The 27,810-nt window shown below is 44.2% G+C and overlaps 1 protein-coding gene across 1 annotated transcript in view; it reads left to right on the top strand.

Moving 5' to 3' along the window:
• The window catches only part of DEGS2 (delta 4-desaturase, sphingolipid 2), a 71,857-nt gene that overhangs the window by 28,266 nt on the left and 15,781 nt on the right, over window positions 1-27,810 (top strand). Inside the window, exon 2 of the mRNA XM_086937787.1 lies at window positions 2,375-3,117. Within this exon, the coding sequence (XP_086793913.1) occupies window positions 2,375-3,117 (743 nt within the window). The remainder of the gene's footprint in view (window positions 1-2,374; window positions 3,118-27,810) is intronic.

Below are 27,810 nucleotides of genomic sequence, written 5' to 3'. Positions count from 1 at the left end.
GGACCTGACGCTGAGACTCGAACTTGGTTCCCCATCTCTGAAGTCTGCAGATCTGGACATTACGCAACATCCTCTCCCTACTTTTATGGTTGGTAGTTGGTTCTGTTTTAGACAGTGCTGACAGGAGAAATGGGCTGGTGCATGCTGCTTCCTGATGAGAGCACCTGCCCTGATTTGTTTTTACAAATTAACCACGGACTGTAGCACAGGAATCCTTCAATGAATTGTTCTGCCAGTCAGACCTATTAGCTCTAACCAACTGATGCCTGTATGAGCCACTTTTCTTTCCGAGGCAAGGTATATTATTCCCTTGCATATTGACTGAGGGCAGAATTATGTGGGTTCCTGCCTTTACAAGAACTGTGCAATAGCAGTGTGGACCATTCGATGTTGCACTAGTCTATTGTATTAATATTTTATGTCTTCACTATGCTCAACTTTTTGTGGCCCTACTTCTAAAGCATTCATATAAACAAAACAGAAAAGGAGCGTACAATGTATCAAGAATATAAATCCATTCAGGGAATCAGGAAAAGTCTTAGTTCCATGTAGTGCAGTGTCCATGCATATCCATAAAGAAAGTTCAAGCTGGGCTGATTTGCAAGTGGTTTGATCAAAAAATTCTGTAAAGGTGGATTTGAACACTTCTCCAGAGGAATTGAATTTACTTGAACTTTCTTTATGGATCTGCATGGACACTGCACTACATGCAACTTTTCCGTATGCTCTAAATGCAGTTTTATTCTTGATACATTGCACGCTCCTTTTCAGTTGTTATGCTTATTTGATTGTCCGGGTGTTCCTGCCTTTTCCTGTTGCTTGTGGCAAAGGCCCAACATAAGAATACTTGCCAGAATTTCCAAGGCAGAAAAATAAAGTTTGATAAAACATTGACATTTTCACAGTAAAATGTGTGTTCGAGAGAACTTTTTATTTTATTTTGGCATTTTGAACAATTATAATTCACTTTGAGCATCATATAGTTATTGACAGAAGTTTCAATAATAGGCGCATGGTAAATTTAGGTAAAGGTACGATAGCAAGTTCCGGTGAGCTGCACCGCTCTGTGGTAGCGTATAAAGAGCAAGTGATATTTAGCTTCAATAACAGTTAGTTGAGTCTGTAACAGCCGTGATCAGAGGGGAACAAACTTTGTGGGGCTGAATACCAACAACTTGAAAGCTGAACTGAGAAAGCAGTAGGAGCCGCCAGTGGTCCCGTCCACGCCAAAATGGTACCCAGTGATGAGGCTGAGGTCACGCCATCCACCCGCAAGGGTGGGTTGTCAGTGTAAGAAGTGAGTGAACCTGCCAGGCTAGTGAGCAAATGTTTGTAACCCTAGGGGTTCTTAATGGATGGGAGTAGCTAGTTCACTTGTGGGGAGTGTTATCGTGATGTCCTTGGGGCTAAGCACTCTTGGCCAGTGTTGCGGTCAGGAACTCTAGGACCAAGGGGATGCTCTAAGTAGAATTTGTGTTTGCTGGAGTTATAGATGGATGGGTTTGTTTCTATGGGTATTTTCTGTTCCTCTGGCTGGTTCAAAGTAACAATTGTTCTGTTTGAGATTTGTTTGCCCCAGCCGCAGAACTGCATAATTCCTCTGGCCTTAATTATCTTTCAGTGTCTTAAGATTGAAAAACATGAGGAACAAAAGCAGAGATTTTGTCTACAGATGCAAATGGTCAGATTGCTTTTAGATTGTCTGAGCAGTTATACACAGCCTCACAACCGCAAATGCTCTGTGCTCCCTTACCACGCAGAGGGGTTTGATAGAGGGCATCTCTGTGTCGATGCACCACTAAACTATGCCTAGGATCTAAAACAGTAGGTTTTGCGCATTACACTAATTACCTGAACAATGAGCAGTATCTAGATTGAGCGCTGGTCAGAATGCCATCACTCCTTTGTGCTGGTGCATGAAGTAAATCACCAGGCGACAGGAATGCAGATCATTCTATTTCTATATTGGAAATTGCACAGACATATGACCATAACTATTTAATGACAAGTACTTTTCAAAGCAGTGCTATAATTTGCCTAATAGTGTCAAAGCTTCAATGTTACAGTAGATGTTGAAGCACCCAGGGTGATTTGCTGCATGGGTAAATACTTATATGTTCCCAAAGGCGAGACTGATTGCATTGCAAATGCTTATTATTATATCTGGCCATACGTGTTTGTCACTTCATAGTAGATAAATGTTGTTGTTCCTATCCTGTATGACTAGTTGAGATTATTCTTACTGGCATAAGTGGCCAGAACATCCACTATTTGGCAGTATATTCTCTTTAAAAATATTTTAGTTGGTGTATAAGGTGAACGTTCGTATTTGGGACTGCCTACTTGACATGTTTTTTGTTTGGCTTCGTTTCAGAAAAATATCCAGAAATCAAGTCACTGATGGGACCTGATCCCCACCTAAAGTGGATTGTTTTGGGAATGGTCTGCATGCAATTTCTAGCCTGTTACTTGGTAAAAGACATGTCCTGGAAATGGATATTTTTTTGGTCCTATACTTTTGGAGGCTCAGTCAACCACTCATTGACACTAGCAATCCATGACATTTCCCATAATGTTGCCTTTGGAAATAAACAAGCAAAGTGGAACCGCTTTTTTGCAGTGTTTGCCAACCTGCCAATTGGGGTGCCGTACTCTGCCTCATTCAAAAAATACCACATAGACCACCATCGATATTTGGGAGGGGACGCCTTGGATGTGGACATTCCAACAGACTTCGAAGGCTGGTTCTTCTGCACTCCATTCCGCAAACTTATCTGGCTGTTCTTTCAGCCACTCTTTTATGCCCTAAGGCCACTTTATGTGAATCCTAAGCCTGTGAACACAATGGAAATCTACAATGCACTTGTACAGGTCTCTGTTGATTTTATAATGTGCTACCTATGGGGTTTTAAGCCTATTGTTTACTTAGTCTGTGGATCATTCCTTGGTTTAGGGTTGCATCCAATTTCTGGACATTTCATAGCAGAGCATTACATGTTCCTAAAAGGGTATGAAACCTATTCTTATTACGGCGTGCTCAACTGCATCACCTTTAATGTGGGCTACCATATGGAGCATCATGATTTTCCAAGCATTCCTGGAAGCAAATTGCCATTGGTAAGTAGTAAAGTATTTGAAAGTGATCCCACCAAAAGGGTAAGAACATTTGTTTAGTGTACATTCCTTTTACTGTGCAGCATTGTTTGATGCTGTTCCTTATCCAGGCATCATCTTTATACAAGAGCTTTGAAACTGAAACAAAAATGTGTTTCTATATTATTTGTAAATTATACTAAAATATATATTGCTAAAATCAAATTGCTAACCTAGAGGTCCAACAAGGTTTAAAAAATTAAGATGGATGAAAAAATGAAAAAAAATAGACTTAGACAAGAATAAAAATGATTGCAATAAGTCTCAAAAGCATTAGTGAAAACCAAGCTGCTGCAGACTTAGGAAAAAGGCTATGCATACTCCAATTATATAAATTGTGCGTATTCTATAATTAAAAATGCGTTTTAATTTGACTTTTTAGTAATACTTCATGTTAACTATCTTTTTTTCCCAAGGGGCATTTGGAAGGATTGAAATTTGTTTGAGATGTTGACATAGGCTTAACAGATATTCAGAATTGTAACAGTGTGATAGAAAGAATAAAGTGGAGAGTTCCCTGGAATACAGAATGAGCTGTGAAAGTGCAATACTCTAAAAATGATTAAAGTGAAAAGTTCCTTGTAATTTTCTCGATTTCAATAGAATTTGAACTATATTTTAAAAACATTGCGAGTTAACTATATATTTCTGGAGAATTTTGAATATTAAGATTTTCACTCAGATTTTCTGTTGGAACAGAGATCACAGACTCTGGCTTTAGAGCGCATACCCATACCTTCAGTTCTAGTGGTTAATCAAGCCTTGGATTAACACTTTAGGTTACACAGATGTTTTAGCGTCATGACTCTGACAGTTAATCTATCAATCAGTCTGCAGAAAACATGCAGTCTTTGAATTCATACTTATGCTGCACGGCTTAGTAGAATCAGGCCATACAAGTACAGCACGGGTATCCCTGGCTTCAAACCTCAGAGCTCAACTTAGGAACCAGATAAAAAGTTACTTTTCAGACTTTTTAAAGCATGTACAACAAATCAAATGCATTGGTAAAGACTGATTTCTAATGGATATTTCACTAAAAGTTCTTTAAAAAAAAGTTACCTTTAGCCTTCCTAAAGTCTCTAGAAGCCTATTTTCCTGATCTTTCAACTATCACCCAGGAGCCGATTAGCCCCTTGATTAGGTCTGCATTGGCTCCCTGAGCTGAGACAAAGGGCTTGGGTGTGGGGAAAGCTGTCCTTCCCCTGACAAGATGCCCATCTGTGCAGTCCCCAGGATTGTAATTGTCAAATGGCCCTTCCCTGTCACAGGCAGATGTAGCTCACACCTTTACCTGCCCACTCTATAGTCCTTCTAGCTAGTCTGACACCAATCCCAGTGAGAGACTAGCTGCCCAGAACTGGTTTTGAGTGCCCACAGGGGAGGGTTTGTGAGGCCACACCTCAAGGACGGGCACAAGAACTGCAGTGCAGGAGCTCTGTACAAGGGAACAAACATCTTGGTTTTAAGTAGAGATGGGCACTTTTGGATTGTTTATAGTAGGGCATACAGGAATTGCCTCAAAAGTGGTAAAGTTTGTCCCTGGGAACTCTTTCACTGTTCAGGGAAGGCCCAGGAGTCCCCTTCACCCACCAGCATAAATGTGGCACCCCTGGCCACCTTCTTCAGAACGCTGCTAGACCTGTGGAAGACAGAAGAATGACTGCACCTGCTGTTGAGACCTGTGTGGAGAATCGGAAGGGCTGGACCTCCTCTGACTTGTACCTGGGACTAAGAAGTAGACACCAAGTTTCACTTTGGCTGACCTGCTAAGCTACAGAGGGACAAACCCTGCAAGAATACCATTTTCTGAAGGATTTTAGCTGACAAGCTTCACCTGGACAGCCCTGGACCCTGGTGGGAGCTCCTGTTGGAGTAAGTCCTGACCCCCAAGTTCTGTGCCAGATGGCTGAGAAGTGTACTTCTCTTGTCCAAACTGCAAGAACCAAGACTTGGAAACATTTTGCCCAACTTTGTGTCTGGGGAACAGAGATAGGCTGGGGTTGCCATCAAAACTGCAGCTTTTGACATCTAATAGCTAGACTGCATTGGATTGCTTGTTTGCCATGTACAAACATGGAAGCCTTCACTGGTACCAATGAGGCCTTCCTGGGCCCTGACTTCAACAGCTTGGATCTTTCTTTCATTAGACGACCGCACTGGGACTCTGCACTTCAGCAACCCTCTGTCACCTAGCCCTGCCTAGGATCTCACTTGCCCCATAGAAGGCAACATTTTCTTAATAATTTTCTATGTTCAAAGGTAACTCATTGACTGGGACCAACCTGTTCACAATATCCAACCCGCACTCCATCGTAGTCGGCCTCAAACTTGATCTTTTCTCGGTCTAGTGCGACTGGTTGCTTGTGGTTGGTACTTTGAGCTATTTGGTGCTATTTTTATTTAAAAGGCTAGCATTTTATATCTGATTCACTTTATTGTATTTTTGTATTGGTGTCATTTTGGTTATTAAAATATTCTTCATTTTTATAAATTGGAGTGTTATTTTATTATGTTTTTGACTTTTAACTGTTTTGGTGGTACTTAATGCTATACACATTTTCTTACATTAAGCCTGTCTGCTCTGTGCCATAGCTACCAGGGTTTGAGTTCAGGTTTAAATTACTAAAACCATTACTGGGCCTAATGGGAATAGTTAACTAACCACAGGGGCAATCCTAGAGCAAGAACCAGGGGTTACAATAACTGTTTTCCAAACAAAGGCTCTTGAGCTGTATTTACACACTATATACAACTAATGCAATGGTTAAATCTGACTTTGGTGTCGCTGGGTTCTGCCCCGAGTGTGATTAGTAGTTGCGTGTCATCAGCGTATGACACTGTGTCAAACACATGGTCACGGATAATCTTTGCTAGGGGAGACACATATAGATTAAAGAGTGTAGGGCTCAATATGGAGCCCTGGGGAACTCCTTTGTCGATGTTCTGTTTTTTGGGCCCGAAAGAGCCGATTTGGACCTTTAAAGAACTGGCAGTTGGGTAGCTCCTAATCCAGCTTAGCGCCGGGCCCCCAACACCAATCTCCGACAAGCTTAATAGCAGGGTGTTGTGGGAGATGGTGTCGAAGGCCGCGGAAAGAACAAGCAGGATCAGGATAGCGGACTGTTTGGCGTTGAGAGGGAGTCTGATGTTGTCCACGATTTCAAGGAGGGCAGTTTCAGTGCTATGGCACGCCCGGAAGCCTGATTGGGATGGATCTAATAGGTTGTGTTCCAGGTATTGATAGAGCTGACGATTAATCAATGATTCCATAGTCTTTTCAAACCAGAGTAAAAGGGAAATGGGGCGATAACTTGTGAGGTTGTTTTGGGTCGGCAGTGGATTTTTTTAGATTTGGTTGGATAGTGGCTTCCTTCCAAAGTTTGGGGACCGTGGAATGGGAATGTGAAAGGTTGAAAATTTCCGTTAGGTGTGGGACGAGGATTGGGGCAATTTTAGATATGATCTGGGCTGATGCTGGGTCATCGGGGGATCCTGATTTAATTTTGTTCAAGGCGTGACCTACCTCTTCCTCAGGGATCGTGCAAAATTGCTTAAGAGAGGGAGTGGAGGGGGGAAGGGATATGTTATTCTCTTGTAGGGGGTGTAGTGATGGAAGGGAATTGGCTATAAATTATGTCTATCTCTCATCCCATTTTACAGAGAAAATAGTCAGGCCGTTCTTGGGAAGCCTTAAGAGGGGTTTGACATGCTGCGGGACTGGTGTATTCTTTGACTATTTTATGAAGTTATTTCTGTGAATTGGAGGCCTGATCTATTCTGTTTGCAAGGTACATTTTTTTAGCTAGAGCTATTTGACCCATGTAACTTTTATGCACTTTTTGTATTGCTTGGCTAATTTGTTTTTGATGCGTTGCCATTTGCGTTCTGCCTTCCGGGCAATGAGATTATTGATTTTTAGGTCAGGAGTGAACCGGGGAGAGTTTGGCAGGACACTTTGTGGTTTTCACTGGGCGATGCTGTCCAGGGTGCTGCTAATTGCAGTTTCCAAGTCTCTAGCAGCTTTGTCAATGTGGATGGTTTCCGACGAGGGGGGAAGGAAAAGTGGGTAGAGAAAGGCTCTATCTGAATGTTTTTCCATGATCGACAAAACTTTGGTTCACGCTCAGGTGGAGAGTTGGTCTGTAACCCGTGGATCAGGAACTTTATTACAAAGTGGTCTGACCATAAGACTGGAAATAGCTGGTCAAAGGTGACATTAGGACATTGTCAATTCATGTCTCATTCCTTCAGGGTCTTGTCCTCCTATATGGCTATGTATGGATCCTTCACTATCACTCGCGGTCCCCTCCCCCATTTCTCGTTCTCGTACTGGGGTTTACCATGTCGCTAGCGCCTCCTTCTAGAGATCTGCTATTGGACATATCCGGATGCCTCTTGCTTCCGCCCAACTCGGGGCTCTGCCCCTGACCAACCAATAACGTCCCTGTTCCAGCTGGCTACTTGTGGCCCAGAAGGGGATTTCCACGCAAATGCTATTTGTCTTTTAGCTAGGCCTAAGGTAAGATCTATTAATTGATTCCCCACTTTTCGTTTAGGGGGTTGTGGGAAGAGCCCTAATAAGCATGCCTCTGCAGTAGGCTTAAACGGCCTCCCCAGTGCGTCCTTGATCTTAGCCAGGATCCCTTCCCAATAAACCTTTACGATGCTACAGCTCCAGGTCATATGCATAAAGTCTGCGTCTGCGTAAGCACACCTCTGGCAATTCCTCACTTCGCCCCCTACATGTAACATTGAGTCTATGGGGCGTCATATAGAACATATGGAGTTAAACTGCGTGTACTTAGCTCTGGTATTCCGAGATATTTTCTTGTGAGACCATAGGACCCTACGTCATTGTCCGTCCATGAATTCCCAGCCGACTGCCCTTTCCCGATTCCCCTGCAGATTCCCCATGGAGCTAATAGCCGCAGTGACCAGGACCTTTTGGTGCCACCTCACCTAGTGCCTCGCAGAACCCAGAGTGGTGTGCTAGGATTTTACCAAGTATCTTATTTTCTGCATGGAGTTCCGCTAAGGGTCTACATGAACTGAGGTTGGACGGGTCACACCTTGGTTTGGGGATTGAAACAATCCAGGCTTTACTGAGTAGCTCGGAGACGCAGGAATGCGAGAGAAACGTGTCATATAAAGTTTTGAGGTGGGGGACCAATAGCCTAGTGTACGTTTTTTAAAAACCCTGAGGGATCCTGGAGGGGTACCTTTACATTCCATCCGCTGATAGTCTTAGTGACTCTTAAGTGTACCCAACTCTATAACATGCCTGCTGCTATACTCTACTATGCCTCAGTAAACTAACCATTGCCCTTCTGATAATCCTAAACTCTCCTGGTTAACCACTCCTGCAATATCCAACATTTTCTAATCTATCTACTAATCCCACACCCATAAATGACCATTTCTCCTTCTGTGTAACCACTGCTTGCAATCTCACAATTTTACCACCTCGCCCTGGTTTACTTCTTATTTCTTTCCACTTGCATGAACTCCCTTCAATAGCTGCATGAACTCCCTCCAATAGCTACACCCAACTCCTCTTAACTTAATTCACCGGTAGAAAATGGAGAAAATGCTTTAGTTTCCTCAGACTATATGACTAACCCAATAACCAACAAAGTTTCAATATCTAATAACCACTGTGTTAACCACTAACTCTGGTTTACAGAGTAGTGCGCTACCTGCCATAAAACGCTTTGATGCCTTCTGCGGGGTAGTATCCTAAATATAAATACAATTATAATACAATTACAATACTGTTAAAACGATCTACTTGTGCACTGCACTAAATAGCGCTCCGCCTCACTTAAACCTCCAAGACTTTTAAAACCCACACTTGCCTTTTTTTGGTAAACTTTCTAGTGATTTTGCTTTGCCACAACGCGTCCGTTACATTGTCATATACAATGTTAAAGGTATGAAACAGGTACGACATAGTGGGTCTCGGGTTCTGTTTCATGCTGTGGTACCAGGGTACGGGTCGGATCTGGGGGACGTAGCAGAGTAGTGGGCCTGCAATGAAGTGTGCTAACGTATAGATCAGGATTGCGGTCAGGTCCGGGTATGGATCTCGATTAGCATGCAAAGCCACACTTTCTCTTGCATGAGCTAAGGTGGTTTGACTTTAAGTAAGTGTGGCATTCTTAACTCACCCCGGTGACAATGGTTCAAACAAGGAATGCTTCCAAGATCACACATCTGCAGCCCTGAGCTTTGGGATGATTCTTTGCGAAGTAGACTCAAAGGAGTAGGAGATTCCATACATTGAAGCATTTCTCTTGCAGCATAGGCGAGACTGCCTTTGCTCCAATGAAACTGGCGTAATTGTATTTTACACAAATGAAAATGTTTAAACACTGACTAGATGAAATAATGAACAGAACATGCCTTTACTATCAAAGTTGTAGTACTTCATTAATGCTTCATGGAGTGAAATTAGCTTAGGAAAACGACAGTTAATATACACTTATTATGCATACTCTTTAAAATGACCTGTGCACACGGCAATTGGTCCTGAATAGCTGAACTATTAACTTCAGTGCTCATGACTGGCTCGAGGCTACTTCTAACCTGCTGCCGACTTGTTTTGAATTTCCATGCTTGAAGAGCCTGTTACAATTAAGGTACATGGTTTAAGAACCTTTAATTACAGGCCATGCATGTACCTGTCAAAACGTTATTAGTTTAGCGTTTATGATTTTAATTGTATTGCCTGTAATGGGTGATGTTTGTAATTGAGTCTTGTTTATAAATTGTGTAGGTCATTGTATTGTTCAGACACACAAATAGCTGATATTGTATAGAAAATGCACAGAAAGCGCAATTACTCAACGCAAATTGGAATATGCAAAACAATTTTGCCCAAGCACTTTTGCTGTTATACTGTTTTTGAACTGATGCTTTCTGCTTGGCCACATGTTGACTTCATTTTAAAGTCTCCATGAGGAGGGCTCTCTTTTGTCCCCGCCAAGTACGTGTGCAACCACATGCAAATGAGTGCAAACAAAGTTTGGAGATTGTTCTTGGGACTGGCTAAATAGAACATTTGCTCTTTGTTGGCATGATGCATGCACAACAAATGGATCTGTGCACAAATTGATGTGCAAATCTAACCATCTTATTGCACTGCATCCTGCTTACATTCACCCACACACAGGGCACATGTCCTATAAAAAGAAGTGGGGGGACTGACAATATGCAAATGACCTCATGACGTCACCTGCAGAACGGTCCCGGTGTCTGAAAATTACACCGGGACACAGCGTCCAACCTGGGAAAAGTGGGGGGACGCAGTGTGTATCTGCGTGTTCCCCCGACTCGAGCCCTGCCCACACACAACACTGCACACTAGGAGAATTAAATCACCATATCGCATCGTAGGAAACTAATACACTACACAGCATCACAGGCACTGGTTCATCTCCCCGTGCGGCATTGTAGTGCCCCTATATCTCAACACCTTATCCAGTAGATGCTCCTTTTTAAATTGGATCCTAGACTGTAAAGCACCACACAACACAGCAACGTAACTATACTAACACACAGCACTTTCTCTTAGTAGAAAGCGTAAACCAGGGAAATTGTTTTTCACCGAGACATCAAATGCTGTGGACCTGTAACCGCAGAAGACATTTGACCGGAGAATGCAGACTGAATGGGGGGCACATTAAAGTACATGGCCCAAACATCCATTTTAGCACTGGGAACTTGCAATAGTTACTGTGACTGCCCAGGTATAGCCCTTGAACAATTGCCTTAAAAATTCCCATAAAAACAGCCATTTCACCAGATCAAAATGGTCTTCCTTTCAGGACAGATATGAACTCGTTTCTTTTCCCATTGTGTAGATAAGAAATGCATCAATGAAATGACAATGTCACCCCATTGCTATTGGAATTTTCATGGCCTTTTAATAGAGCATGAGTATTTTAAGGTTAACATGCTGATTTGAGTATAGTGAGTGATTGTTATAAAGTTGTGCTCAGCGTGTTATGCATTACCTGTAGTGCACATTTAACTGTCTTCAGAGGTGAGGGGGACTGATTTGGTAGACTGGCTTATAGCTGCTCCTGAATGTGAGACCGCAGAAGAACTGCAGACTAAAATTAACCTGATCTGTGAAAAAAAGGCAGGTGTTTTAAGTATCACCTGGTAATGGGAGGAGAGCAACAATGTCAGGAAGCACTTCCAAACATACAACTATATTATTGGGCATCACAGTTGATAGTAAATAAACAATGGATTCATGTCCCACAAACCGACCCCTCGTTTAGATCAGGCTGATGTGGGTTTGGGGGAGGAATGATGAGGGCATCATACACTAGAAGGCATATTACACCACTGATTGAACCCACGGCACACAGTCCAAATTTGGCAAATAGCACTTAAAAAACTAGGCTGGGACGGTGTCCTAACGCAACTCACCCCTCTCTAGGAAAAACAGCAACTAGGAAGATTTAGTAATTGTAAAGGTTTCAAACGTAGGGACTCTATCAGAATATCAATGGTGGGTGATTTGTGGAACAAGGGAGAGGTGGCTACCTTTGCTCAGCTCCAGGAACAGTATAAAATGGCGCCCTACGAAATATTCAGGTACACACAGATCAGGCATGTACTCATGGCAGCCATACCTGCTGGTACTACACTTTTGGAGGCCTCCCCGCTAGAGGATAGGCTATTGACAGAATACATGGACAAGAAGGCTATTTCCCTCACCTACTGCAAACGTATTAACAATCTACCAGCTCCCATAAAATCTCCATGGGACAAATGGTCCAACGAGCTTGGGGAATTAGACTACACAGACTGGCAGGAAGTGCTCTCATCCCCGCGCGAAGTAGCGATATCCTCAAGACTAAGACTGGTGCAATTGAAAATACTTCATCGTACTTCTTGCACAAGAGTGACCGTACACGGAATAGGGGGGGCGACAATGCGCTTTGTCTGAGGAAATGTGGGGCAGAGGGTACTTTTTATCACACACTATGGGAGTGCTCACAGATAGTCCTACTGGGCAACAGTTATGCGAACCATTACTCAAGTGGGTAGAGTTTCAGTTCTGCCAGAACATAAAATGTCTCCTAAATATTTGGGATCCCACTGATCTCAATTACACAACACTGGACTGGGCAACTCTAGGAATGATGTTCGCCAAACATCATATAGCTAAATACGGGGGTCACAATCCTCTCTGACACACCATGACTGGTGCAGGGACATGGATGGTGCAATGGTGGCGTAAAAGGCGACTTATGTGCACCGAGGTGCCCCAAAAAGTGTGAACGAGTATGAGGAGCCTGGAACAAGTATAGAGGGAACATTTACACTCCGCCTCTAACCGCGTCCGATACGAACTCTGAGTGAGGAGGATGAGTTAGAGATAATTGATTGTAACTTTCTGCCAAAATGTATGTACTGAATGCGCCTGTGTCATGACTGTCAATGTGCTGTGAGACGTGAGATGTATATTCAATTTGTAAAGGCTGTTTTTTAGGTCTCGACCTACAGCATTGCTTTAGCAATGCTTGTTTGTCGAGATTCTAGTAAGGCGTCCGAAAAGTCTCCCCAAACTGCGGATTCGATACAGTTCATGTGAGCCAGGCGCCTGCACATCGCCAGGCACATCCCACACCATGCCTCTGCATCAGACTTCAAAGGAAGCCGCTCCCCGGGCCCAACCCCCATCAGACTTCAAAGGAATGCGCTCCCCCGCCACAGCAATGCCGAGTGCTTGTTTCTTTAGTGCAGAGCACTCCATTAGTGTTTGTGAGTCATCTCAATTGAGTATATCCACCCCATAACTCCATGTTACTCTCTGTTGTTGCCTGATAGCTTCTCCCTGCTCCTCTATTTTGCACTTGCCTATGTTCCATTTGCTAATGCCGTTCCCCACGCTGCCTTCGTGTCCCCTCACCAGCCCTCACTCTGTTGCTTTCGTGTCCCACCCTTGTTGTTTCAATGTTCTACCCCCATCCTCCCCTGTGGTGCTTCGTTCGTTGTTTTCCCTCTCCCTCTGGGATGTTGCGTCACAGTATCTAGTGTTGCTTCTGATACCAACATGACCCCACCCCTCCCATCTGCCCACTTCAGGTAAAACATTTTTGGGGCTTTGTCTTTTCTTTTAGGTTACCGATCCAACTCCGATTGGCAACTAAAAAGAAGCTGTCAGCGAAATTTTTTTGGTGGGTGCATGCGTATTGCGCACTTCTACAAAAGAATGTGCGGCTGTGTCAAAGGATTTTAATTTGCTTGTTTTATTTCTTTTTTTACTGTTTGATTGTGGGGCGCATGGACGTTTTATTGATCATGAGTGGACTTGAAAAAACAATATTCGCAGAAGGACTAAAACTAAAATAGTTCGAACAGTTGATGGTGCACCATTAACTTCAGATCTGGTAAGAAATGCTTCTTTAAGATAACAGGTCTCTTTTGAAGATTGTATTAACGGTACTTCTGGATAAAATAGCCTCTCCTAATTATGCTATGGCTGTTGGCATTCCTTGGCTAAGGAGATATAGTCCGCATGTCAATTTCGCTACTTTGATCATATCTGTCATGATCATTCTGGAGTCTGAGGAGACTAAAGAGATTTCCTGTCAACTTCTAATTTAATTGTGGCTAAACTCTCTTCTGTGCTACCTCAGTTCAAAGCATAGTCTATAGTCTTTGCTAAACCTGAGAACTGCTCCATTCGCCTACACTGCACTCAATGCAACATACACTCCAAATACCACTCTGTGCCACATAATTATACACCACATAATTACACTGCACTCAATGCAACATACACTCCAAATACCACTCAGTGCCACATAATTACACTGCACTCAATGCAATATACACTCCAAATACCACTCGGTGCCACATAATTACACACCACATAATTACACAGCACTCAATGCAAAATACACTCCAAATCCCACTCAGTGCCACATAATTACACAGCACTCAATTCAGCATACACTCCAAATACCACTCAATGCCACATAATTACACACCACATAATTACACAGCACTCAATGCAAAATACACTCCAAATCCCACTCAGTGCCACATAATTACACAGCACTCAATGCAACACACTCCAAATACCACTCAGTGCCACATAGTTATATGCAACATAATTACACTGCACTCAATGCAACACACTCCAAATACCACTCAGTGCCACATAATTACCCACCACATAATTACTCTACTGAATGCAACACACTCCACACAATATCTATCTATCGCCCTCGCTCTATCGCCCTCGCTCTATCGCCCTCGCTCTATCGCCCTCGCTCTATCGCCCTCGCTTTATCGCCCTCGCTTTATCGCCCTCGCTCTATCGCCCTCGCTCTATCGCCCTTTTATCGCCTATCTATGTATTCCCCTCGCCCTATCTATGTATTCCCCTCGCCCTATCTATGTATCCCCCTCGCCCTATCTATGTATCCCCCTCGCCCTATCTATGTATCCCCCTCGCCCTATCTATGTATCCCCCTCGCCCTATCTATGTATCCCCCTCGCCCTATCTATGTATCCCCCTCGCCCTATCTATGTATGCCCCTATCTATGTATCCCCCTCGCCCTATCTATGTATCCCCCTCGCCCTATCTATGTATCCCCCTCGCCCTATCTATGTATCCCCCTCGCCCTATCTATGTATGCCCCTATCTATGTATCCCCCTCGCCCTATCTATGTATCCCCCTCGCCCTATCTATGTATCCCCCTCGCCCTATCTATCCCCCTCACTCCGATAGAGTGAGGGCGATAGATAGATAATCTATGTATCGCCCTCAATCTATCGCACCACCACTGCATCACTCAGCGCCACCACAGCATCACTCAGGGGCACCACAACATCCGTATGCGCTACCACAGCATCACTGAACGCCACAGCATCACTCCGCACCACCACAGCATCAATCTGTTCAACCATTCAACAACTGGTTCAAATATGTTCTCTCAATGTTTCAAGCTTTATTACAAATGTCACAAAAAGATGTTAATATTTCACTTCTGTTCTTGGATTTTCGTCATAATAAAATACAATGAACATAATCTTCACAAGTTATTTACAAAAGTTTAAGCTATTGCCATTATAAATTACAATAACTTTTTAAAAAGTATTAATAAAAAAAAATTACAAGCCATTGTTATTTGTAATATCAACACATCCAAGTCATGTAAATACAACACATATTGCGTTACAAATGCTATAGGTGTCACATTTGCGAAAGTTAAAACTATTGGCATTGTAAATGACAAAGCTATTAATTTCGCTATTTTCAAAACCAACACATAAATAAAAAATTGGTCATTTACAATACCAATAGCTCAAACTTTCCTAATGCAAGACCTATTGCATTGCAAATGCTTGTTTAACTTTACCCTGTCAATAAAAAGAATATATTAAAAAAAAATGTCAGGAAGCTTTTGGTGTGCCAATCCATAGACTCTCGCCTGAAATCATGTTATCATGACGGAAAGCTTCCCGAGCTTGAATGGAGGCTTAATGCTGGTACTGGGATACTCTGAACCCAATAGTTTTTTTTTTTAATTGGCCCCAAGGCCTTCAACCTCCCTTACTGTAGTGCATTACTAAACCTATATACAAATACATATAAATCCACAGTATCCATTTGTGAACTATTGCTTCAAATGACACCCATGGCTCCTTCGGGGACTATAGTACCTGTGGAAAAAAAAATCGTAATAATCGTACTTATAATAATGGTATTCATTGAGCACAGTGGCAATAATTATAGGAGATGCACAACCTAAGAAAAAGCCAAAATGCCCAACGAGTTAAATGCATTATTATTTATCTAGCAAGTTAAAGTAAAAATAGAAATAAGGTGTAAGGTGTCCCAAGTGAAAGTAGAACTTATATACAGAAGTAACAGGTTGTGACATATACTAAGGTTTCCAAAATACAAAAACGACCATCTAATAAATATACAACTAATATTCACAGCCTTCAGTAACGATGATGAAGGCGTTGGTTCGTTTTACAAGCGTGTCGACGGCCTTTCAACCTCTCATACATTAGGTTGTCTCATCAGGACCTAAATCAGAGACACCTGAAATCAAATAATTTAAAGAAGTGGCATCAGTAGCCTGGAAAAAATGAGAATTGGCAAAAATGGCAATTGGTACGATTAGGCCTTTACCTGGAAATAACATGGGATTCTGTCAGAGCAGTGATGTGCACACCCATATAAAAAGTGACTGAAAAGGAGTTCTAGGGAGGGAAATTACTTACACAGGGCCCAGCTGGCACTGTTTGCGAGAAGACCAAACTTAAAATTGACGAGGTTAGCTGGGGTGGATAAAACAATTTGGGGAAACTGGGCCACATTAATGTGTTAAACAAAACTCACCCCTGTAAGTGGGAGGGGATCTGACAGTCTTTTCACCTTGTATCCATTTACACATCGTACATCAAAATGAGGAAATAATTAACCAAGCATTCTTATTAGTATGATACTTCTGAGGCGTTAAGGGAAAGAAGGTGTAAGTCAGGGAGTCCATACGTTTGTACTGTGATAGGAGAATGAGAAAGTTGTTCGCTATCCGTATCTAAACATGTTGAGATCTTATCGCAAGTGAAGATTGCTATAAGTTAGTTCATAGATCGAGGAAATAAGGACTGCCAGATAAACACGCCGCTGCGAGGAGGACCATTTCCTGCTGCCTCCATCAGGATATCATACTAACCGGTTAGCAGCGAGCGGCACGAGATATGCAGCAGATTGCGGTAGTACACTAGACCGTGCATGCGATCAGGAGTGCTGATTTTCTAGACATTCTAACCATCAGGAATACAGATTTTTCTTGTACTTTGAGCTCAGTGATTCAAGTGAATTGTGAATAAAGTTCCTTTCTTTGTGTATTTTCTTGCGCAAGTAATCTCAACTAGCGATTTTTGCGTTATAAAAGGCACTGTTTGAAGTTTCCGTGCTTCTATTATATTAGTTATGTATCTATAAGAGGAAAACAATTCATGTATTCTCTGATTAATAAAGTTTAGGGCCAGATGTGCACTTGACATACCAAGGCATGGTTATTTAGGGGATTTACATATTGTAATTATATACCACATTTATGGAATTATATTATTCCTTTTTGTAAATAAGAAAAAATGTTGATGAGAAATTCTATCCAGGTAACAATTTGTATGTGCAGCAGAAGTTGATACATTACCAGCGTATTTCCATATAGCGCTTTCTTATTTTCATTTATGACTAAAAGTCACAGCCATGGATCATCATTGTTCAAAATGTTCCTAATTTGCAGAGTTGGTTCATTAGTGTTGAGACAAAACCGCGCCATTCTTCTGTGGTGTTGACCCAGTGTGACTGAGTTAACCTGTTCTGTCCATTTGCATTCCATCCCTTGCAAAATCTGTCCCATGTCACCTCCTCTTTCTGGAATGGTGGCCATTCAATGACCCACCATTTTAGGTCCTCTGTTGTATGTTTTTTTTTTCTTTGTAGTGAGCAACCAAAGGGGCATTCAAAACTGTGTCTTATCTTGCTTCTGTGTAGGCAGATGCGTGTCTTGATGGGTTGCTATCTTTGTCTAATATATTGCAGTTTACTGGGACACCAAATGCAATGTCCCAATTCGTTTTTTAGAATTTCAGCTTCTTTCATGCAGTCTTTCTTACAGGAACAATTACTAAGGAGACCTAAGAATTGGCCGAAGGGCAAGCCATCTCTTAATGCGTGAGGTTGATAACTATTGTACGCCAAGAGGGTCTTTCTTTCTGTGGGCTTTCTATGAAGACAAGTGTATAGTATGCCATCATGTTTTATGGTGAGATCTAGAAAGGCGCTAGGGTGAGGTTGTGGCATTTTAATAAAGTTTGGGTAAAGTATACATGACTGGAGTGCTTCTTTATTTAGATATTCAAATTCCTTTTTAGTTATATAACTTTGTTCTTTGCCCTTTGCCACAATCCCACCTGGGCACCCTATTCTATCAGGCTGCGGTTAGGTCCTGGAACGGATTGGATGGTATATTGATTTTTTTCTGTCAAAGATTTTGTACCTTTCCAAGAGACCTATGTAGGGGACAACAGGTTTATGAATAACACCATAGAAAACATGCCCTTTAACATTGCAACTGACTGGCTAGCTACTCTGGACATAGCATCATTATACACTAACTTCCCTCAGGAGGAGAGCATCTTACTAATACAAAATCTATTAGAATCACGCGCACCTCCAACTCCAGTGCCCACCACCTTCATTTCCTTACTACGGATTGTACTACAATACAACTACTTTATGTCAAATGGAGAATACTTCCAGCAATGCTTTGAAAATTCGATTAGAGCAGATTTTGCTCCAAATCTGGATGTTATCTACATGGACCATGTAGAACAAATATATGCTCTATAACATCAAAATAGATATTACTCTAATATCACATGCTGGAAACGCTACATTAATATCTTTCTAATCTGGCTGGGCTCAGAAATTGATTCCCAGGACTTCATAAGCTAGCTGAATGAAATCCAACAACAACTATCTTTCACTTCAACCATACACAAAGCAGAAATAGCCTTCCTAGATCTCACCATAAAATATGATTGTGTACTATAGGCTTGTCTTCACAGAAAGCCCACAGCAAGAAATACCCTCTTGGCCCACAAAAGTAATCACCCTTGAGCATTGAGAGATTGCATGCCCTTCAACCTATTCCTACGTCTGTAGTAATTGTTACCGTAAGGAAGACTACAAAAAAGCTGAAATTCTAAAAAACAAATTGATTACCAGAGGTTACGCCAGAAGAATAGTAATGCACTCTCAAGCGAGCGTCGTACTGCCCAAGGGAAGAACTGCTTGTTGCCAAAAAAAAAACTCCATTTGAAAAATTGATTTGAGCAAACATGTTTGGCACTCACACAAATCAGATACGCAAGTTGATAAAAAAAATTGACATTTAGCAGAGTATAGACCCTAACATAGAAACTCCCATGTTTGCATACAAACATGGTAAACATATTAAAGATATTCAGGTACACTCCTCTACACAACTAAACATTGGTCATAAACCCAGAGCTCTAAATACTACTTGGGGTCTTCCACCTGTTAAAGGTCACTATACCTGTAACAATTGCATTGCTTGTAACTTTTCTTATGATAATATGTTTAAGCATAATAATATTAAGCATGAGCTGAATTCTTTTTCAAATTGCAATTCACAAAATGTGGTATATTGTATTTAGTGTCCCTGTAAACTACCATATATTGGACAAACATCGCAACCCATCAAGACAAGCATCTGCCAACACCGAAGCAGGATAAGATGCACTGCTTTGAATGTCCCTTGTTGCTCACTACAAAGAAAAGCCGTACAGCAGGGGACCTAAAGTGGCAGGTCATCTAAATGGCCACCATTCCAGGAAGAGGTCACATGGCACAGATTTTGCAAAGGAAGGACTGCAAATGGATAGAACAGATTAACTCAATCACCCAGTGTCTCAACACCGCAGAAGGATGGCGCAGTTCTGTTTCCACACTAAAATTGTGAACATTGTTGATCCATGGCTGTGACTTTCTCATAAATGAAAATAAGAAGGCAATATATGTAAATGTGCTGGTACTGTGTCAACTTCTGCCGCACATAGAATTTGTTACCTGGATAGAATTTCTCACCAAAATTCTTTCCTCATTTACAAAAAGGAATAATATCCTTCCATAAATGTGGTACATAGTTGCAATATGTAATCCCCTAAATAACCATGCCTCTTTGTCAGGTGCACATCTGGCCCGAAACTTTATTAATCAACATAGAATACATAAATTGGTTTCCTCTTATTGATGAATAACTTCGATAATAGAAGCACAGTAACTTCCAACAGTGCCTTTTATAACCCAAAAATCGCTAGTGGAAATTATTTTGCGCACAATAATATTCAAAGAACAAAACTTTATTCACTTGAATCACCGAGCTCAAAGTAAAAGAATCAGTATTCCCAATCGTAACTTTGTCTAGAAAATCGGCACTCCAGATCGCATGCACAATCTAGTGTACTAACGCGACTGGCTGCCTGTCAGTGCTGCATGCTGTAAACAGGTTAATATCCTGACTGGGGAAGACGGAAGTGGTCCTACTAGCAGCAGCATATTTATCTGGAAGCTCCTGGCTGACAACTACAGTCCTCAATTCCTTGATGTATAAACTAAATTAACAGCAATATTCACTACCAGTAAGATTTCTCAACCTGTTTAGATACTGTTGTGAACAACTTTCTCAGTCTTCTACCACAGTACAAACATGCTGACTCCCTCACTTAAACCTTCTTTCCCTTAAGTCCTCAGAAGTACCATACCAAAAAGGATTCTTGGTTGATTATTTCCTCATTTCGATTAAAGGCGTGTAAATGGATACACGCTGAAGAGACTGTTAGATCCCCTCCCACTTACAGGGGTGAGTTTTTTGCCACATTAATGGGGGACAGTTTCCCCAAATGGTTTTATCCACCCCAGCTAAACACTTCAATTGTTATTTTTGGTCTTCTCTCAAACCGTGCCATGCTAGGCCATGTATAATTAATTTCCCTCCCTATAACTCAGAGTAAAATCCAGCTGACGCTCAGAGTAAAATCCAGCTAATAGAGAACAAATTTCTGAGAGGGGTTCTCTCTGTCCCTAAGTCTACCCCTACTTTTTCTACTCATACCGAATTGGGAGTCAGATTTGTCATCGACCAGATCAAAACTGCACCATTGATACATTGGTTAAGGATCTGGTTAAATGAGGAAATTTCACTAAACCATACTATATTGAAAAACTGTCTGGCGCTGGACAAAGCCAATAAAATCCCATGGTTGGCATATATAAAATCTGGTTTTCAAAAAATTGCGCGTGCGGCCCTTTTGTCCTCACCCGAAACTATAACCAAAAAGGTCATTGCACTGACAAAAACTGCTATGCTGGACCTGTTATCACTAGAGCGAGAGGAGATCGAACTAGTGAAACCAATGGCAAGAGCCAACTATGCCTTGGTTAGTTGTGCAGGCCCTGAACCCTATCTGATCACAGTGAACATTCCATACCATCGGTACCTCCTGATCAGATTTCGATTTCGATTTTACCTGATACACTACTCTTTGGGATCCTTTCGTACTTGGTGTTCCCCAGACCAGGCAGACCCCTGCAAATGCGATCATTTTTTCTACCCAGGATACATTACACTTTTTTATGTTCTGCAACTTTTATCAGGAATGTAGAAGGAAGTTTTTATTCCCATTACTGAGAGAGGCTGGATTTACACAAGTGAGGCCAGCACTTGTGTACTTACAGCAATTAAATTCACCCCGAATAATGTTCCATGTCGCAAATCTCCTGGTTGCTGCTATTCGCATTAGGAAAAAGTACAATATTCCAGCGTCAACCCTAAGTGTCCCTGATTAGAATATTCTAATCTCTCTAGATAAACTGGCTACAGGGTCATGCACAATCATATGGTAGTCCCTTTTTAACAGTTTTAACATTGTATTTATGTATGTATCAAAATGTTGTTATACTGTATAAAATGAAATGTTACCATGTATTTTTAATATGTATATATTCAAGTTTTTAACTGAGTATTTAATTGTTATCTTGATTGCACCATGTCTTTTTTGATATTAAGTTATCGAATAAAGGAATTTTGACTGACTGACTGTTAGATCCCCTCCCACTTACAGGGGTGAGTTTTTTGCCACATTAATGGGGGACAGTTTCCCCAAATGGTTTTATCCACCCCAGCTAACCACTCCAATTGTTATTTTTGGTCTTCTCTCAAACAGTGCCAGGCTAGGAGATGTATAATTAATTTCCATCCCTATAACTCCTTGTGAGTGACTTTTTAAATGGGTGTGCACATCACCGCTCTGACCAAATACCATATTAATTCCAGGTAAAGGCCTAATCCTACCAATTTGCCATTTGTGCCAATTCTCATTTTTTCAACACTACTGATCCCCCTTCTGTAAATTATTTGATTTCTCTGGTTAAGGTCCTGATGAGACCGTCTATTATATGAGAGGTTGAAAACACAGTTGGCACGCTTGTAAAATGAACCAACGTACTCCGCCTTCATTGTTACTGAAGGCTGTAAATATAAGTTGTGTATTGATCAGATGGTCGTTTTTAGGTCGAGCGACCTATCTCAATGCGCATGCGCATTGAGAGCGGGAGCTCGATATATAGGCACTTAACCAGAGCTTACCGAGATCAGGCGATTCCCAGGCGATTTCTTCCAGTGCATGTGAAAGCGCGTGCACAATGCCACCAGCCGCTTGCCTCGCATTACCACATCAAAGGCGGCCGCATCTCAGGCCCCTGCTGCTTCACACCCTCATGCCGCGTGTCGCATTTCTCCTCCCCCCTCCCCACAGCAATGCCCTCCGTCTTGTCTTATCTGTGCTGTCTGTAGGTTTGTATTTCGTTTTGTTTTCTGACTGTCTTTTTTCTCTTACACAATGAATACGTTATTACACAATGAATACGTTACTGTCTCTGTTCAGGATTTAAAAAATTGGATGCCTTGTTTGCTTCCACTGTTCTATTTCTTTTCAAATTTTTTTTGTTAACAAATCTCTCTCGTGATTCCTTGTTTGGAACTAAAGAAACGTCACAGCTGTTTAGCCAGTAGCAGTCATTTTGCTGTGATTGGCTGTATTTTTGCTTCAAGTAATAATCACCTCTCCATAATGTTCCACAGTTCACATGATAGACCCATTCTGTAAAACTGCATATTCATGTAGAGAACACTGCCAATGAAAGTTACGTACCTCAGTGCCCCTGCTGCTTCACACTACGGCCGTGTCTCTCCCCCATCGCCGCTCCGCCCCCTGCTGCGGCCGTGTCGCATTTCTCCTCCCTCCTCCCCACAGCAATGCCCTCCGTCTTTCTTATCTGTGTTGTCTGTAGGTTTGTAGTTCGTTTTGTTTTCTGACTCTGTCTTTTCTCTTACACAATGAATACACGTTACTGTCTCTGTTCAGGATTTCAAAAATTGGATGCCTTGTTTGCTTCCACTGTTATATTTCTTTTCAAATTTTGTTTTGTTAACAAATCTCTCTCGTGATTCCTTGTTTGGAACTAAAGAAACGTCACAGCAGTTTAGCCAGTAGCAGTCATTTTGCTGTGATTGGCTGTATTTTTGCTTCAAGTAATAATCACCTCTCCATAATGTTCCACAGTTCACATGATAGACCCATTCTGTCAAACTGCGTATTCATGTAGAGAACACTGCCAATGAAAGTTACGTACCTCAGAAGGATGAATGGCTTAGGCTGCATTAATAATGTCGGGGAACCTGTTAATTAATAGCAAAACGTCAGTCTCAGCTAATGTGTTTAACCCGTTGAGCTATCTTAAAGTTAAAACAAAGGAAAATCAGGCCCTCTTTTCTAGATAATTTGTGTTTGATAATTAAATACAATAACATTAGTAAACTCTGGAATAATAAAACAAAAAAAACAGGATGTGCAGCGACCACATACAAATACATATTTAAAGTGTTGTGGTATGTTTTACTATGTTGTGCTATGGAATGTATGCTAAATTGGTTATATGCTTAGCATTATATGCCACCATAGGGTCACCTTAAAGTCCAGGCTTAGGAGAGAAGAAATGAAAAATACTTTTTGTCAAAGATCATATCAGCCTAGTGCAGTGATATCCACCGCCACATCCACCACCACCGCCACATCCACCACTGCCACATCCACCACCGCCACATCCACCACCACATCCACCACCACATCCACCACCACCACATCCACCGCATCCACCACCAACACATCCACCACCACATCCACCACCACCACATCCACCACCTCATCCACCACCCCATTCACCACCACCACATCCACCACCACCGCACCCACCACCACATCCACTACAACCACCACCGCATCCACCACCACCACCGCATCCACCACCACCACCGCATCCACCACCACCACCGCATCCACCGCCATATCCACCACCACATCAACCATCACCACCACATCCACCACCACATCAACCATCACCACCACATCCACCACCACATCCACCACCACATCCACCACCACATCCACCACCACATCCACCACCACATCCACCACCACATCCACCACCACATCCACCACCACATCCACCACCACATCCACCACCACCACATCCACCACCACATCCACCACCACATCCACCACCACATCCACCACCACATCCACCACCACATCCACCACCACATCCACCACCACCACATCCACCACCACCACCACATCCACCACCACCACATCCACCACCACTTCACCACCGCAGCCACCACCACCACATCCACCATCACATCCACCGCCACATCCACCACTGCATCCACCACCACATCCACCACCGCCACATCCACCACCGCCACATCCACCACCGCCACATCCACCACCGCCACATCCACCACCACCGCATCCACCACCACCACATCCACTACAACCACCACCGCATCCACCACCACCGCATCCACCACATCCACCGCATCCACCACCACCACATCCACCGCATCCACCACCACATCCACCACCACATCAACCACCACATCAACCACCACATCAACCACCACATCAACCACCACATCAACCACCACATCAACCACCACATCAACCACCACATCCACCACCACATCAACCATCACATCCGCCACCACTTCAACCATCACCACGACAATCACCAACACATCCACCATCACCACCACATCCACCACCACATCCACCACCACTTCACCACCGCATCCACCATCACATCCACATCCACCATAACATCCACCGCCACATCCACCACCGCATCCACCACCACATCCACCACCACCACATCCACCACCACCACATCCACCACCGCCACATCCACCACCACATCCACCACCACCACATCCACCACCACCACACCCACCACCACCACCACATCCACCGCATCCACCACCACCACCACCACATCCACCACCACATCCACCACTTCCTCCACATCCACCACCTCCACATCCACCACCACCGCATCCACCACCACCACATCCACCACCACCACATCCACCACCACATCCACCACCTCATCCACCACCGCATCCACCACCACCACATCCACCATCACCACCACATCCACCATCACATCCACCACCCCCACCACCACCACATCCACCATCACATCCACATCCACCATGACATCCACCGCCACATCCACCACCACATCCACCACATCCACCACCGCCACATCCACCACCACATCCACCACCACTGCATCGACCACCACCGCATGCACCACCACACCCACCACCACTGCATCCACCACCACATCCACTACAACCACCACCACCGCATCCACCACATCCACCACCACATCTACCATCACATCCACCATCACATCCACCATCACATCCACCACCACATCCACCACCACATCCACCGCATCCACCACCACATCCACCATCACATCCACCATCACATTCACCATCACATCCACCACCACCACCACATCCACCGCATCCACCACCACATCCACCACCATCTCCACCACTTCCACCGCATCCACCACCACCACATCCACCACCACCACATCCACCACCACCACCACATCCACCACCACCACCACATCCACCACAACCACCACATCCACCACCGCATCCACCACCACCTCATCCACCACCTCATCCCCCACCACTACATCCACCACACCCACCACCATCACTTCCACCACCGCATCCACCATCACATCCACCATCACATCCACCACCACCACCACATCCACCACCACATCCACCATCACCTCCATATCCACCATGAAATCCACTGCCACATCCACCGCCACATCCACCACCACCACATCCACCACCACATCCACCACCACATCCACCACCACATCCACCATCACATCCACCATCACATCCACATCCACCGCATCCACCACCACATCCACCACCGCATCCACCACTTCCACCGCATCCACCACCACATCCACCACCGCCACATCCACCACCACCTCATCCACCACCTCATCCACCACCTCATCCACCACCTCATCCACCACCTCATCCACCACCTCATCCACCACCGCATCCACCACCACTACATCCACCACACCCACCATCACTTCCACCACCACATCCACCGCATCCACCACCACATCCACCGCATCCACCACCACCACATCCACCGCATCCACCACCGCATCCACCACCACATCAACCATCACATCCACCACCACATCAACCATCACCACGACAATCACCAACACATCCACCATCACCACCACATCCACCACCACATCCACCACCACTTCACCACAGCATCCACCACCACCACATCCACATCCACCATAACATCCACCGCCACATCCACCACCGCATCCACCACCGCATCCACCACCACATCCACCACCACCGCATCCACCACCACCGCATCCACCACCACCGCATCCACCACCACATCCACCACCACCACATCCACCACCGCCACATCCACCACCACATCCACCACCACCACATCCACCACCACCACACCCACCACCACCACATCCACCACCACCACACCCACCACCACCACATCCACCACCACCACACCCACCACCACCACCACATCCACCACCGCATCCACCACCACCACCACATCCACCACCACATCCACCACTTCCTCCACATCCACCACCTCCACATCCACCACCTCCACATCCACCACCTCCACATCCACCACCACCGCATCTACCACCACCACATCCACCACTACATCCACCACCACATCCACCACCTCATCCACCACCGCATCCACCACCACCGCATCCACCACCACCGCATCCACCACCACCACATCCACCACCACTTTCACCACATCACCACCACATCCACCATCACCACCACATCCACCACCACATCCACCACCACTTCACCACAGCATCCACCACCACCACATCCACCATCACATCCACATCCACCATAACATCCACCGCCACATCCACCACCGCATCCACCACCGCATCCACCACCACATCCACCACCACCGCATCCACCACCACCGCATCCACCACCACATCCACCACCACCACATCCACCACCGCCACATCCACCACCACATCCACCACCACCACACCCACCACCACCACATCCACCACCACCACACCCACCACCACCACATCCACCACCACCACACCCACCACCACCACCACATCCACCACCGCATCCACCACCACCACCACATCCACCACCGCATCCACCACTTCCTCCACATCCACCACCTCCACATCCACCACCTCCACATCCACCACCTCCACATCCACCACCACCGCATCTACCACCACCACATCCACCACCACATCCACCACCACATCCACCACCTCATCCACCACCGCATCCACCACCACCACATCCACCACCACTTTCACCACATCACCACCACATCCACCATCACCACCACATCCACCATCACATCCACCACCCCCACCACCACCACATCCACCATCACATCCACCATCACTTCCACATCCACCATGACATCCACCGCCACATCCACCACCACATCCAACACCGCCACATCCACCACCACATCCACCACCACCGCATCGACCACCACCGCATGCACCACCACCACACCCACCACCACTGCATCCACCACCACATCCACTACAACCACC

The sequence above is a fragment of the Lissotriton vulgaris genome, chromosome 9, assembly GCF_964263255.1.
Source record: "Lissotriton vulgaris chromosome 9, aLisVul1.2, whole genome shotgun sequence".
Classification (NCBI taxonomy): domain Eukaryota; kingdom Metazoa; phylum Chordata; class Amphibia; order Caudata; family Salamandridae; genus Lissotriton; species Lissotriton vulgaris.
This window is presented reverse-complemented; position numbering and strand designations above follow the sequence as displayed.